This window comes from Lissotriton vulgaris, chromosome 5, assembly GCF_964263255.1.
Source record: "Lissotriton vulgaris chromosome 5, aLisVul1.2, whole genome shotgun sequence".
In the NCBI taxonomy this organism is placed as follows: Eukaryota; Metazoa; Chordata; class Amphibia; order Caudata; family Salamandridae; genus Lissotriton; species Lissotriton vulgaris.
Genome location: NC_141693.1, coordinates 654,992,873 through 655,006,089, shown reverse-complemented (window position 1 = coordinate 655,006,089; position 13,217 = coordinate 654,992,873). Strand labels below are relative to the sequence as shown.

The window sequence follows — 13,217 nt, the reverse complement described above, 5'->3', positions numbered from 1 at the left end:
CCGCCAATCCTGGCTTTTGCAAAACGAGGTATCAAGAGGAGTTATTGGTGATTCGATCTCAGAGTCCTGGTCTGGCAGTATTTCTGGAGCCTCTGCCGCAAGTATTGTGGGCCAGTATCTCTATACTGCTCTGTAAGCCAGGAGGAGGAAACATGGGGCGGAGAAACACATGCTGAGACTGGCTTTTAAGAAATGAGCGGAACCAAGCTAGAATAGTTCCAGATACACCCAGGAGCTCTAGAATTTCTAGAAGAATCTGGTGCGACACTGTGTCAAAAGCTGCTGATAAGTCCAACAGCACCAGCATTGCACACTTACCCTGGTCTAAAGTTTCATGTATACTCTCTGTCACTTCAAGCAGAGCTGTCGCCGTGCTGTAGCCCGATTTAAAGCCCGACTGGGAGTCATGAAGATAGTTATTAGACTCCAGCCCCCCTTTTCTGAATCGGGTTCGTAGGATCGGCTGTGACAGGTGTGTCTGGATATGAATATTCCGTAAAAGTTGCAGGGCCATTTTGGAACATTAACACTGTTAGATTATTTGGTTTGGTGATAGTAAGTGAGTCTGGGGAGGAATTTTCCCAAAGGTTGGCCCATTTTCTGTTAGTGGTCTCTGCCTGTGGATGATTTTGGGTATGGACTATACTTTGCCTTTTTACCATGGTGTTCAATGTCATTCACTCGCACCAGTTTTGGGGCAAAAACCTCTATATAATCCATTGCCATTTCCCTCTTGAGCTACTGGATGACACACCACTGATGCTGGATTAGCTTCTCTTGAAAAGGGTGAGCTGTTGATGGTGCAGAACAACATCCATTAACATGGCTGTCTGTGATAGAGATTCAAAGCTTCTTCCTTTCTCACCTTTACCTGTGCCCTGGTTGCATGAACTGGACTGTCATTCTTGCCTTTTCTGCACACATTTTCCAAGTCCTAATTGGATGTAGTTTCTGACTTAGGGATCTTGAAATACTTACAGTCACTCTTAAGCCAGAAATCCTCCCATTGCACTGCTATGGGATCGCTGTTCATCCGCTGTTCATTCTCCTTGAAACTAGTTTGAAGACACACCTTAAAAAGTGGTTCGCAGAAGCATCTGTGCATATCTGGCCCTAAATTATTGAATAAACTTGTCAGACAAAACAAGCTCAGATAACAGAGTGCTAGGACCTTTAACGGCTAGAGGCCCACATGCATCAAGGGTTTTTTGGAGTCGCAAACGGTGCGATTCCTTAAAATCGGCCGTTTGCGATTCCAAAATCCATTTTTGGAATGCATCATACATTTTCAGAAATCGCAACATTTTTGCGATTTCTAAAAATGCGATTGCTTTCAAGAAATCGCAAATTTGCGATTTCTTAAAAGCAATGCATGCTTAGTTTTAAAATTGCGAATTCGCAATTAGGGTGTCAAATTTACCGAGTGGTTGAACCATTTGGTAAATTTCCACAAAGTGTTAAAAACACAGCAAATTCATTTTTTAAACATTCATGTTACGGACACACATGTCCTTAGGACATGTGTGTGTGCAACATGATGCGAAAACAACATTTCATGGGTGCAGGGGGGGTTCATTTGAACCCCCCTCACCACCCTTGAAATGCAATCAGGATTCGTGATTTTCAAAGTGCGAATTCGCAATTCCCATTGAACCCTTTGGGCCTTTTGGCCCATAGGATCAATGTGAATTGCGAATTCGCACTTTGAAAATCGCATAATATTTGCGATTTGGTAAAAATTGAGATTTCTACCGAATCGCAAATAATTTGCGAAAATATTCATGCATCCCGTTTTGCGAATTCTAAAATGTGAATCGCTATTTTTCGCACTTTAGAACTCGCAAAATCCCGGGATGATGCATGTGGGCCAGAGTATTTAAGGAATGTTTCCTGACTACTTATTAAGTGCAGAGGCAAAAGATTAAAGGACAATATAATATTGCTGGCATTACATTTGGAAACTGATGCATGAGCTACACATTAGTCCATTCAATGGTGTAAACGTCTTTGTCTAATGTAGAACAAAAGTCAAATTACAGTCACCCAGTTAAAATTAGTCATGAATGTGTCCTTGAACTTCACGTTCTCCTTCAAAGTATTATTGAATCTGGGGGTGTCTTTGCATCTGCAGATTATGTTACAGCACAGTAACATTGTCCTGGTAGAAAATGTATCTTCTCAACAAAGGAAAGTAGCAGATTAATATGATCAAAGTGCAGAAAAGGCAAGCAATCGCGGTGGCCTGAAAGCTTCCCTGCTGCTGTTCGCTATGAAGATGTGGAACCTTCCACAAAGTATTGGAGAAAACTCAACAAAAACAAGCAGGCTTCAGTCCTTCAATCTCCTAAACTGCTACAAACACCTCCAATCAAGAGGCAGTCTTTGCGAAAGAAAACACTGAAACCACACTTCCATGGCCTTGGGTTAGTTTAGACCCTAATCCCACAAACCCCAAAATGAAATTATAATTCCACATTTGTGAAGTGTGAGTTTATCACCTCTAAGGCTATCCAGGTGCTGGGGGGCCATCGGGGAGATTAAGTGAGCTATTGCCAAGAGTCACATGCTGAGCTGAGGTCGGCACCGGGGATTAATCCGTAAGCCTGCGCTCTGGAGTAAGCTGTTCTGGCTTCTGCGCCACACCTCTCCCTCCGGTGCTCCAGTACTGTGTTATTCTGACTTGAGGTGTGCTGCACTGAAGGTAGGCACTGAACCTTTTAAACAGAAGAGGCACCGCTCTAAGGTTAGTCCTTCCATCATTAAACTAAGTGAAAGATAACTGCCTAGAAGAGGTTAAATGAGATTGAAAGCTGATTTGTTGTGTGGTTTAGTCATTTAATATATTGCTCTCAGCATATGTACTGCATTGTTGAAGCATGTATACCCTATAAACACTTCTTTCTGTTTGCATGATCATATCAATATTGGCTTCAGGGAACCATTTCTGCACTTTTCCATCATAGGAACAAAACAGTGATTTAAAACATTGAAGCTGTCATAAAGAAGAAATGGATAAAGTTCAATGACTCTCCAAATGTCCTTCCTTCCCCACTTTCATTTTAATTATGACTGGTGATGTCAGTGAAGGGGTTTTGTAGTGGAAGACAAACATTAAACATTTTGGGGAAAATGTGGCCTCAAACCTGCTGGAGCATCTGTCAATATGTATAAAATTAAGGGTTTAGCAGGGCCAGTCAAGAAAAAAGTTCCTCACATGCGCTTTAAGTGCCAACTTTCCTCGTACCTGTTTGGTCAGAACTCTTGCTGCTAAATTTAAATTTAAAGCCCATCCATCCTTTTCTTACAGAGGTGCTTGCAAAAAGTATTGTGGCCCTCTCCATCCCAAAGGACCTTGATTAGACAGCAATTCTACTAACACTAGCTATGATCCATAACCTGATGCCAGCAGATGCCTTTTCTTTCATGGGCTTTGCTCCTTATAATTTCACCCCACTAATGCTGCGGTGCCATAGTCAAAAAGGCTTGCAGAGTTATCTTTTTGTAGCCAAACACCAATGGAAATTACATGTCCTAATACATGTGTATGTGCTTGGCAAGTCGTATTCTAAATCTTACAATGCAACCATTAGAGAATCAACCAGTGCTCTGATTACTGTTGGGTTTGACCTATCTATCACATATAACTCTCTGGTGCCTTCACAAGGTGATGCACATCAACCCATAACATGGTTGTTGTCACAATTATCACAAGAAGTGCTATATGACTACCTGGGCAATTGGGAATAATGTCAGCGTCATGTTCAGGTCGACTCATTGCACTCATTTTTTTTGCTCTTCATCATAAACTTTATTTGCATTACTTAAAATGCATAAAAGTACATATAACTAAAGCGATTAAAAGAAACATCTCTGGCAATATGTAGTTAACATAGTATTTAAAATGTGTGTTTACTAAGAATTTTCCAAGAAGTAATACCGGCTCCAGCTATCCAGATCTTTACACTTAAAAACAACACTCAGTTCATATAAAATTAATCTGCAACAATCACCTTTTTGTAAAAATTCTAAAATTCCTAATCCTAATTAGTTTATTTATATTAAAAAGAAAAACTTTATTTTTTTTTAAACTTGTTTTTATTGGCATTTAGAGTAATCACACAAGAGCAGATCTCAATATAATTGGCAGCCACTTTCCCCACAGCGTTACAAAATATCACTTCTTCCAGAAGGCAGAGGTCAGTACACATTGGCTATTATTGTCGTCTGTCTTGTTCAACGAAGTTAATGTCAGAAACATTGCGTTCGATACAGGATGGTGATTGTAAGGGAGGACATCATAGCAAGGTCAGGCCTCCTGTAGTTGTAGCCTCGGTGTTTTGGTAATCGTGGGGCTTCTGCCCAGTTACCCCAGCACACAACGAGACTCCAACCCAGCACACTTTGGCATAAGGAACATACCTTTCGAATCTGCTCATAGGGATCACAGTTGCCGCCAAGAACAGTATATCCAACAGAAAGAACAAAGAGAAAAAGAGACAAAGCGCAGGGGTGAGGCAGATGAGAAGGGAAAGGGAGCGAGAGGCATAGGAGAGGTATGTCGGGTGCAGGGGGGTTCATCGTCACCTGGCGCTGGAAGTGTGAGCAATTAGGGGTGTGAGCGCTGTGGCAGCTAGAGTCATTGGTGGTCACTGGCGGCAAATAGAGGCCAGGGACGGCTACGTTAGATGGGGTATTGGGGCATCCGGGGTCAGGAGAGTGAGCGCTGCCCGGGTGGGGTTCAAGTAAGGCCATTGGTGGGCCTCCAAAGGCTATCTGCATCCGGGAGGTATACAGCATCTTCAAAAAGGTGCATGCCTGCAACCTCGGGGTTTGGAGTCGGGTGTGCTCTAGTCTGCAGAGATGATCCACCAGTGGTTGCCTTATTTTGGTGAATCTAGTGTCCTGGAGCTGCAAGCGCGCCGTGAGTAGCTCCGTTGCCATTGTGTACCACAGGCGGGTGAACCAGACGTTGATTGGGGTGTCTTAGACTGTTTCCAATAAAGAGCAATGATTTGCTTGGCAGCCCGAAGCATGTGGAGCCTTAGATGCCAATCACCGCGGGTCATGGCACGCAGGTTCACCGGGCGGAGACCCAGGACAATCACAAGCCGGTTGTCAGGCAGTGGGTAGCCTAATACCAGTCTGATAGGGCTATGGACCTCCTTCCAATAGATGGTCAAGTCCACCAAATGTGCAGAAAATCCCCAGGGGCTTTGGTGCAGCGCCAACAGAGGCGTGAAGAAGTGGGAAACATTTTATGCAGACTGTGAGGTGTGTAGTACCATTGTGTCATAACCTTACAGGCGGATTCCCACTGGGATACGCTACGGAAGACCTTCGGGATATCTCACCACAAGTGTTCCCATTCAGTGGATGTGATGTCAGTGTCTGAGACCGACTGCCACCGCTGCTGGTAGACATGCGGAGCGGCTCTCTGTGAATGTTGGAGGACGTGATATTTACAGGAGATTAATCCCCTGGAGTTGTCGAAGGAGCGCACCAGCAGTTCGAACAAAGTGAGGGGTCGAGTCGCTGCCCGTGTCAGAGAGGAAGCCTGAACCAAATGTCAGAGTTGAATGTATTGAATTTTTAGAGGATGGTAGCGCAGAGGAAGGGAAAGACGTTGTATGGGGCTTTGTAACAGCACAAGGAGTCTACATTAGAGGATGTCTGGTAGGGTAATTGAGAGAGAGACTAGGGAATGTAAGGAGAATAGAAGGACAAATTAAAGAATGAGTAAGGGTGTTGATACTTTGAATAAGTTGATGTTTATGTAAAGTTAAATAGAAGTTACTATAGTACTGCAAAGCTCTCCTAATAAAGTTGCCTTTCACGATTTATCAAGTAGTGGCTTGTGGTTATTTCGCGATGAAGGAGGGAGTGACAGACGAAGCCGGTCTCTACCCGGGCAGCTTCATCAGAATGGTATAGGCCAGAACAGGGGATAGGTAAGGGTTGGGGTGGGGCTATAGGAGGGGTATATAGGTGGGGGAAGGTGAAAGGTGGGTCTCTTTGAACAGATTATTTATATTTAAACAGATTAGTTTTAGTTCAATAGTGCCACCTACCACCCACCCACCGGCAGATGAGGAGTCGGAGGCGAGCAAGTTTTGCCACAGTAGGACATGGTTGGCAAAGCAGTATGTTGCATGAGCTTGGGGGGATTGTGAGTCAGATGCGGGCGGAGCCACCCCTCCGGGGGAGGATGGGAGCATAGGGGAAAGGAAGACTGTGTGTGGGGTTTTGCTGCAAGACAAAGAGAGCTGCATTGGAGGATGTCTGGTACGGTACTTGAGGACGAGACTGGGGAACATATAAAGGACGGAAGGGCATATGACAGAATGAGTAAGGGTATTGATACTTTGAAGACATTGGTGTTTATGTAAAGTTAAATGGAAGTCAGTATAGTACTGCAAAACCTGTCCTAATAAAGTGGCCCCTTACGCTTCATTATGGACTTGTATGTGGTTATTTCACAAGGAAATTTCCCCCCACTATCACCCGTCTGGTAAGGAACCTCCTATGAGGCTGTGGGACTTAACAGCCCCTTAACAAGGAAAGGAGGACCATTCACAAAACGTAAAAGGAAACGAGGACTGCTGAAAGCAGGCAATCTCAAAATATGGCCCTGTAGACTGTATACCTGTCTGGGTTCTTTTTTAGCAGATTTTATCTCTTTTAATTTGGAAAGTTTCCAAGTGTGAATTAGTTTAAAAAGTTTAAAGTAAACGTTTTGTGAAATAAATGTAAGAGCTCTCAGAGGCAATTTCACTTTTAAATCAGCAGAAATTGTTAGGCAAGGCCTTAAAACTGGGAGGAACTGGATTCTATCCGAGCCTGTCACATTTAAAAGCATAGTCAACCCCAGCGCCGTCTTAACATCATTATAGGCCCCCAGGCAAAGCAGTGCACTGGGCCCTGCCTACACAACCACTCACAGGAATAAAAGTGTTTAACGGAACATGTGTGTTAAATTCTGGTCTGCATCAATGGTTCACATACCAGCCCTGTCTTCTTTTGCTTGATTCCACTTTATGCTGTTTTGTCACTCCACCCTACACGTCCTGTCACTTTACCTCACTGCCTGGTTCATTTTTAATTCCTGTTTTATTCCGTAGTAGCTCTTTTCCTATATTTCTTTTCCTCCTCTCTAACTTCTCTCTCGCTCTTGCACTTGGACGGCGCCTGATGATAAACAAGTTCGGGTGCTCACCACCACATGCAACCAGCAGCATAAATTGAACCTTATAAACAGCAAAGCTATTACGCCATATAAAATCAGACGCATACTCATCTTTTGAGGTGTTTCCTCCCAGACACCCTCTTGCTGTGAGCCTAACTTCCTATCTTCTTTCCCTTTCGATTAAACACGATTGTTGCTGGCATCACACGGAGCTCATTTTGTTTTCATTATGCGTGTGTTAATCACGATTGGCTAATGGGACCATAAACACGGTGGTAATGGCGCTTGCGTCGCGAGCTCCATTATAACTTCGTCGATTCATTAATGCGCCATCTTTCTCGCGTGTTACCGAAAGAGAGCCTCCTGTGTTCAGCCAGCGATCGAAAAACAAATCCCGTGCTCCACTAACTGAGTCATTAACACACTCAGTAAGTCGCCTCTCCTCTCCACTCTGTAAAATTGTCCTCTTTTGAACCGGCTTGCTCCTGAGCGACAGTGAATTTTCAGGCTAAGTTCGTTTCGCTGTTTTAAGCCTGTTACTACTTGGTCCGGAGCACACAATGTTCATTGGCCGCAGCAAATGTACGCTCCGCAGATAAAACTCCCCATCTGCAGGTCGATGTCAGTGCTGGGAATGCACGGTTCGTGGCTGCCATTCTGTCAAGATCTCGGAATCACCTGCAATCACTTTATCTGCATAAACGATTTGTGTCGCACAGTCGCACAACTTAGGCATTTATTTGATCATTAACTAAGTATTTGAATATTTTGAATAAGTGGCATCATATATGTTAGCGAATACAGAGGTCACACTTTTGTTTTTTGAAATATAAATTGTAGGTCCCTTCTTCCAGTCTCTTTTAGTTGCTCGGGTGAGTTCTGTCTCCTGGGGCTACTGACCAACCCCACAACCACCACATGACCCCCACCCCCCACAACACACACACACACACACACTCGCCTGAACTCTTGGGGGCAGATTACAAGCCACTTGTGCCACTTTTCCCATGTTAAAAATAACGCAAAAGTGGCGCAAGGAGCTTGTAAATCTGCCCCTTATAAATCTGCCTCTGATAAAATGCCTACCTAGTGAGCAGTTCTGCAGCAACAAATGATGATGGAATGCTGAATGAATCAAACATTCACCCCTTGTCAAGAGATCAGGGTTAAATCCATTGTTCTTTTTCTCACTTCACCACTCCAGTTTGGACCCAGCAATATGCAAATCAGTCTTGACCTTGTTCCTCATGGGAACAGCCCAGCCCAAACAGTCAAGCCGGGTCCTCGCTGGACCGCAAACAATCCTGGGACCGGTTTCGGGAAACCACAGCTCATCAGCCTGGCTAGCTTGAATCCAGATAACACATCGGACCGCCGTACTCGCCACAGTGCTCCTGAGCCTTGCAATTGAGCCATTGCGCTCAAACTCAGGTGGATTGAGCTATTGCGCTCGCACTTAGTTGGATCCAGAAAATTACTACTTTGATTTGGAATTGCTTTAAATGAACGCTAATAAAGCCATCATGTTTGTATGAATTGTTGAGACCACGAGGAAACCCCGTACCAATGTGACAAAAGGCATAGTGCAAATAATTCATGTGTAAGACAACAATGATGTTATTTCTTGTCGTGATGATGATGCCCTATATGTAAAACGGCATCGAAACGTCGTCGACCACAAAACCCCATATGCAATATGTTAATGGAATATTGAAAAAATGCAATGGTCTGTTCTAAATAATTTAAGTCTGTAACACTGACTACAAGTATACAGACAGATCTTTGATTTGCCCTTTTGGCCATTTTTTCGTTGTTTTGTCTTGAATGTTAAGAGTCACGGCTGTGCCCGCTTGTCATTAACTGGTTCTCACATCTTGTGAAATCCATTTGAACGTTAAAAATAAATTTCTTGTCCGGCTGGACAAAAGACATATCACTTATCAAGTGTATGATTATTGTTCCTGTACATTATTCTGTCCATAAATAGGGACCACTGTTTGGCATAGTGAGAAGGGCACACAACTTATTGGGAGCAGGGGGACTAATTGGCATATGTAGCACATCACTTGCCCATGCTTACCTGCCTTACTCTGCCCATATAATAATGCTGTTTGATCGATTTAAAGTGACAAACATTGCCATGTACCCCAGCAATGCTGCAGCATGCCCCCCTCTACCACTGTGTGCTTCGCACGCTGATGAGTCAGTAAGGTTTCCCCAAATTAATCTTTCCCAAACATCAATATACAGAAATGTATAGCATATGGAAACATTGTACATATTTAGTGATCATGGGTATAATTTTTATGGTGATGTCACAAAATAGGGTTTATCCGCCATTTTGGGTTTGGCACGGGCTAATAGGAACGAAAAGGAGATCCACCTAAAAGATGGCCACATTGTGTTAAATACGAAATAATCTCATTATTGCTTCATTTCAGAAAAGAGAAGAAGAAGAGAGACAGAGCGGGGAGGAAGAAATACGGCGACAAGAAGAGCTGAGAGCGAAGGAGCTGTACCTGAGCCTGAAAGAAGCTCAGCAGCAGAGCCAGCGCAACGACAGCGACGAGGAGCAGTGGCAAGAGCAGCGTGAGTCACTTCAATTTTACACCACCCAAAATGGTGGCTGGAAAGTTTGTTGTAAGGAAGTGGCGTTGTGGGTTAAAAAGATAGACTGGAATGCAGACATTAGGAATTGCCGGTGGCTGAGACTTCCGCAACTATTCCAGCACTCACAACCTCTATATTTACCTCATTGTTAGGAAGTAGGCAACTATTCCAGCACTCACAACCTCTATATTTACCTCATTGCTAGGAAGTAGGCAACTATTCCAGCACTCACAACCTCTATATTTACCTCATTGTTAGGAAGTAAGCAACTATTCCAGCACTCACAACCTCTGTGTTTACCTCATTGTTAGGAAGTAGGCAACTATTCCAGAACTCACAGCCTTTATATTTACCTCATTGTTAGGAAGTAGGCAACTATTCCAGCACTCACAACCTCTGTGTTTACCTCATTGTTAGGAGGTAGGCAACTATTCCAGCACTCACAACCTCTATATTTACCTCATTGTTAGGAAGTAGGCAACTACTCCAGCACTCACAACCTCTATATTTGCCTCATTGTTAGGAAGTAGGCAACTATTCCAGCACTCACAACCTCTGTGTTTACCTCATTGTTAGGAAGTAGCTGAACCCAGATGCTGAATGTCCTATCAAAAAAAGTAGAACCGTAATAAAATTACCAGGTTCTGTTCCAACTATTTCCAGGGGGAAACATCATTTACAACGATGTATTTTCCACGCTTGACGTCTTAAACGATCCACTTACCCCGCAAACGTCTCTTCAACGAGGGAGCCTTCAACGACCGTCTTGACCACGAAAAAACGTTCAGCGTGGGTTGGGGGGAGACGTGGTATTCCGTCCAGTCGTGCTGGGGGAGGGTTGGGAGGGGGGCTGGGGGGGTCTCCCCCCCAAAAAATAACAAGCGAGCGAGCGAGTTAGATTAAAAAAAAAAACGCTCTGTGGTATTGATGAAGAAAAAGGAATTACCCTCCCCCAAAGACGTGCAGTGTACGTAAAAAAAAACAGTCCTTTTTTTATTTTAGAAGACGTGTTTTGACGCTTGTTTCCATGGTAGATGGAAGTAAGGGGCTGCAGGAGAAAGACGTGCAGGTAAGACGTTTCTACCGTGGTACAATCCTTCGTTGTCAATTCCAGCGTGGTAAAGTCACTTGCGATGTAAAATTCGCGTGGTAATGCCATGCGTGGAACTTGTTTTAGTTGAAAAATCATATATTCATTTCCAGGAGTATAGGCTGTCAAAGAATCACTCCATTCCACAACGGTTCAGAGCCTGAGTGGCAGAAAGGATTGGAGATAGGTAGCCACAGGTAGTTAGTTATTCCTGTATCTGTTCAACTACTCCTGTTAGGTCTTAATAGGCTTACAATAAACCTGACTGGCAAAAACGTATCTCTTAATCCTTTGAGACTAATGAGAGGCTTTCAAGCGTTCCTTGCAGATGTTCTTGATGACGTTATACCACAATATTGTCTGTTTAATTTTAACTTACAAAATATTTACACCACAATATTTACTACGACCATATCGTCAAGCTATATATTTTGAAGTGAAGATCTGTACCTCTGCACTTCCTTATATATATATACTTAACTGGATAATATAGTGAAAGTTGATACAGTGGAGTCAATATTTGTGCAGGTCGGTATTAAAACCACAATATTGTGACAAACAAGTATAACTGACTTGCAAATAAATGTTCTTTAATCCTGATAGTTGCATGCCAGAAAGTCTCACTTTAATGTGACATGTTGTTGCCCACTCACGTGATGGTGGAGCTAGAAGGCTGCAGCAGTCAGAAATAGACGAGGCACACCTAGGTGTTTTTCTTTTCACAGAAATTAAATGTTTGTGACAAATTATGTTTTTTGGGTGGGTTGCACATGTCATCAATATTATTGGGCAACAAATGACAAGATTTTAATCATCCCACTTTGCAGTACAAAAGACAGACCAAACGAACTGTACAACTACACCAGCAGGTGCTGCTAGACACCCTAAAGCATTTAAGGGGTATTGATGGTGTCGTCCTTCAATGGTTCATCTCTTACCTTCACCTCTTACCTAACTAACCTCTCACAAAATGTAAAAAGTGGGAATACCATGTCAGTTCCAGTCAGCCTGTAACAAGAGTTCCTACAAGGTTCCTTTCTCTCCCCAAACTTTTTAAACTTCTGCTTCTAACCCCTCTGCACAATCCTCAGGAACTCAAGAGTTGTTCCACCAATACGCCGTTGACACCCAAATCCACTTGAAGATCTCAGGCAGATCAAGACTGCACCCACTTATCCAACTCCCTTAATAGAATTCATACTTAAATGGCTAACAACCCCCTTAAAGAAAATCCAGTAAAAACAGAATTTCTTTTCATCTCTCCAGAGAAAGCTAACTTGCCGATTCAAGACTGGACAGATTGCCTCCCAGACATGGACGGCTACCCCTCCATCATTCAGAATGCCAAATCTTAGGGATTCACCCTCAAAAGATGTCTTAACTTCCAGAACCATATCTCCTCCATGGCTAAGAGTGCCTGTTTCCAGCTAAGGCTTCTCTGGGGAATCAGGAACCTTATCCAAGCACACAGCCTCAAATGTTTACCAGCCACTTGTGTTCTCCAGACTCAACTATGGAATTGCACACCTTTCCAGCATTTCCAGAGTTCACCAAGGACTTCTCAGAGCAGTCCTACATGTGGTAACCCGCTTTGTGACAAGACGCAAGGAATTCAACCACATCTCCCCCATTCTACACTCCCTTCAGAGGTTTCCCATAGAAACAAGAGCGCAATTTAAAACTGCCTGCATCACTCATAAAGTACCTCTCCAAGAAACGTAAAATCTCAAGCGCTGTCTGAGACTCACAAAATGCTGAGTTTCTCCTCCTCGAATACCCCACCTTCAAGCACGCGCAAAGCATGAACCAATCCTTCTACGGAAGCTCCACAAGATTACGGAAATCTCTCCTCACTGAGTTTCCGCCTGACCACATGTCAGGTCACCTTCAAAAACGACCTCAAGGCTCATTTCTTTTAATAACACCTGTCCTAACACGCTCTTATCCCTTCACACTCCTGCCACTAGCAGACCTATCTCAACCAGTATGAAAGATTGTTGTCCCGCTTGTGGTACTGTACCATCAGCTTGCCACTGCTATGTCTTACTATGAATACTTTTGAAGCGCTCTACATCACAGGGAGGCCAACATGGTGTTTTCTCCACCTTTAATGTTACATGTATATTTTTCATTTGTTATTGATACATTCTGCTTTTTGCAAAGCACTCTTTTTGTACCACTGCTTGCCACTACTATGCTGTAAATGAATACTCATGAAGTGTGCTCTCTCATGGGGTGGCTAACCTGGTGTACTCTCTACCTTTAAAGTCACTTGTATGCTCTCTATTTGTTATTGGTAAGTTTAGCTTTTTGTAAAGCACACTGACACATACG

The 13,217-nt window shown here is 43.4% G+C and overlaps 1 protein-coding gene across 1 annotated transcript in view; it reads left to right on the top strand.

The window, feature by feature from the left end:
- Positions 1 to 13,217, top strand: part of SH2D4B (SH2 domain containing 4B) — a 1,068,102-nt gene that overhangs the window by 374,476 nt on the left and 680,409 nt on the right. The window contains exon 4 of the mRNA XM_086920157.1: positions 9,625 to 9,772. Coding sequence (XP_086776283.1) covers positions 9,625 to 9,772 — 148 coding nt within the window. The remainder of the gene's footprint in view (positions 1 to 9,624; positions 9,773 to 13,217) is intronic.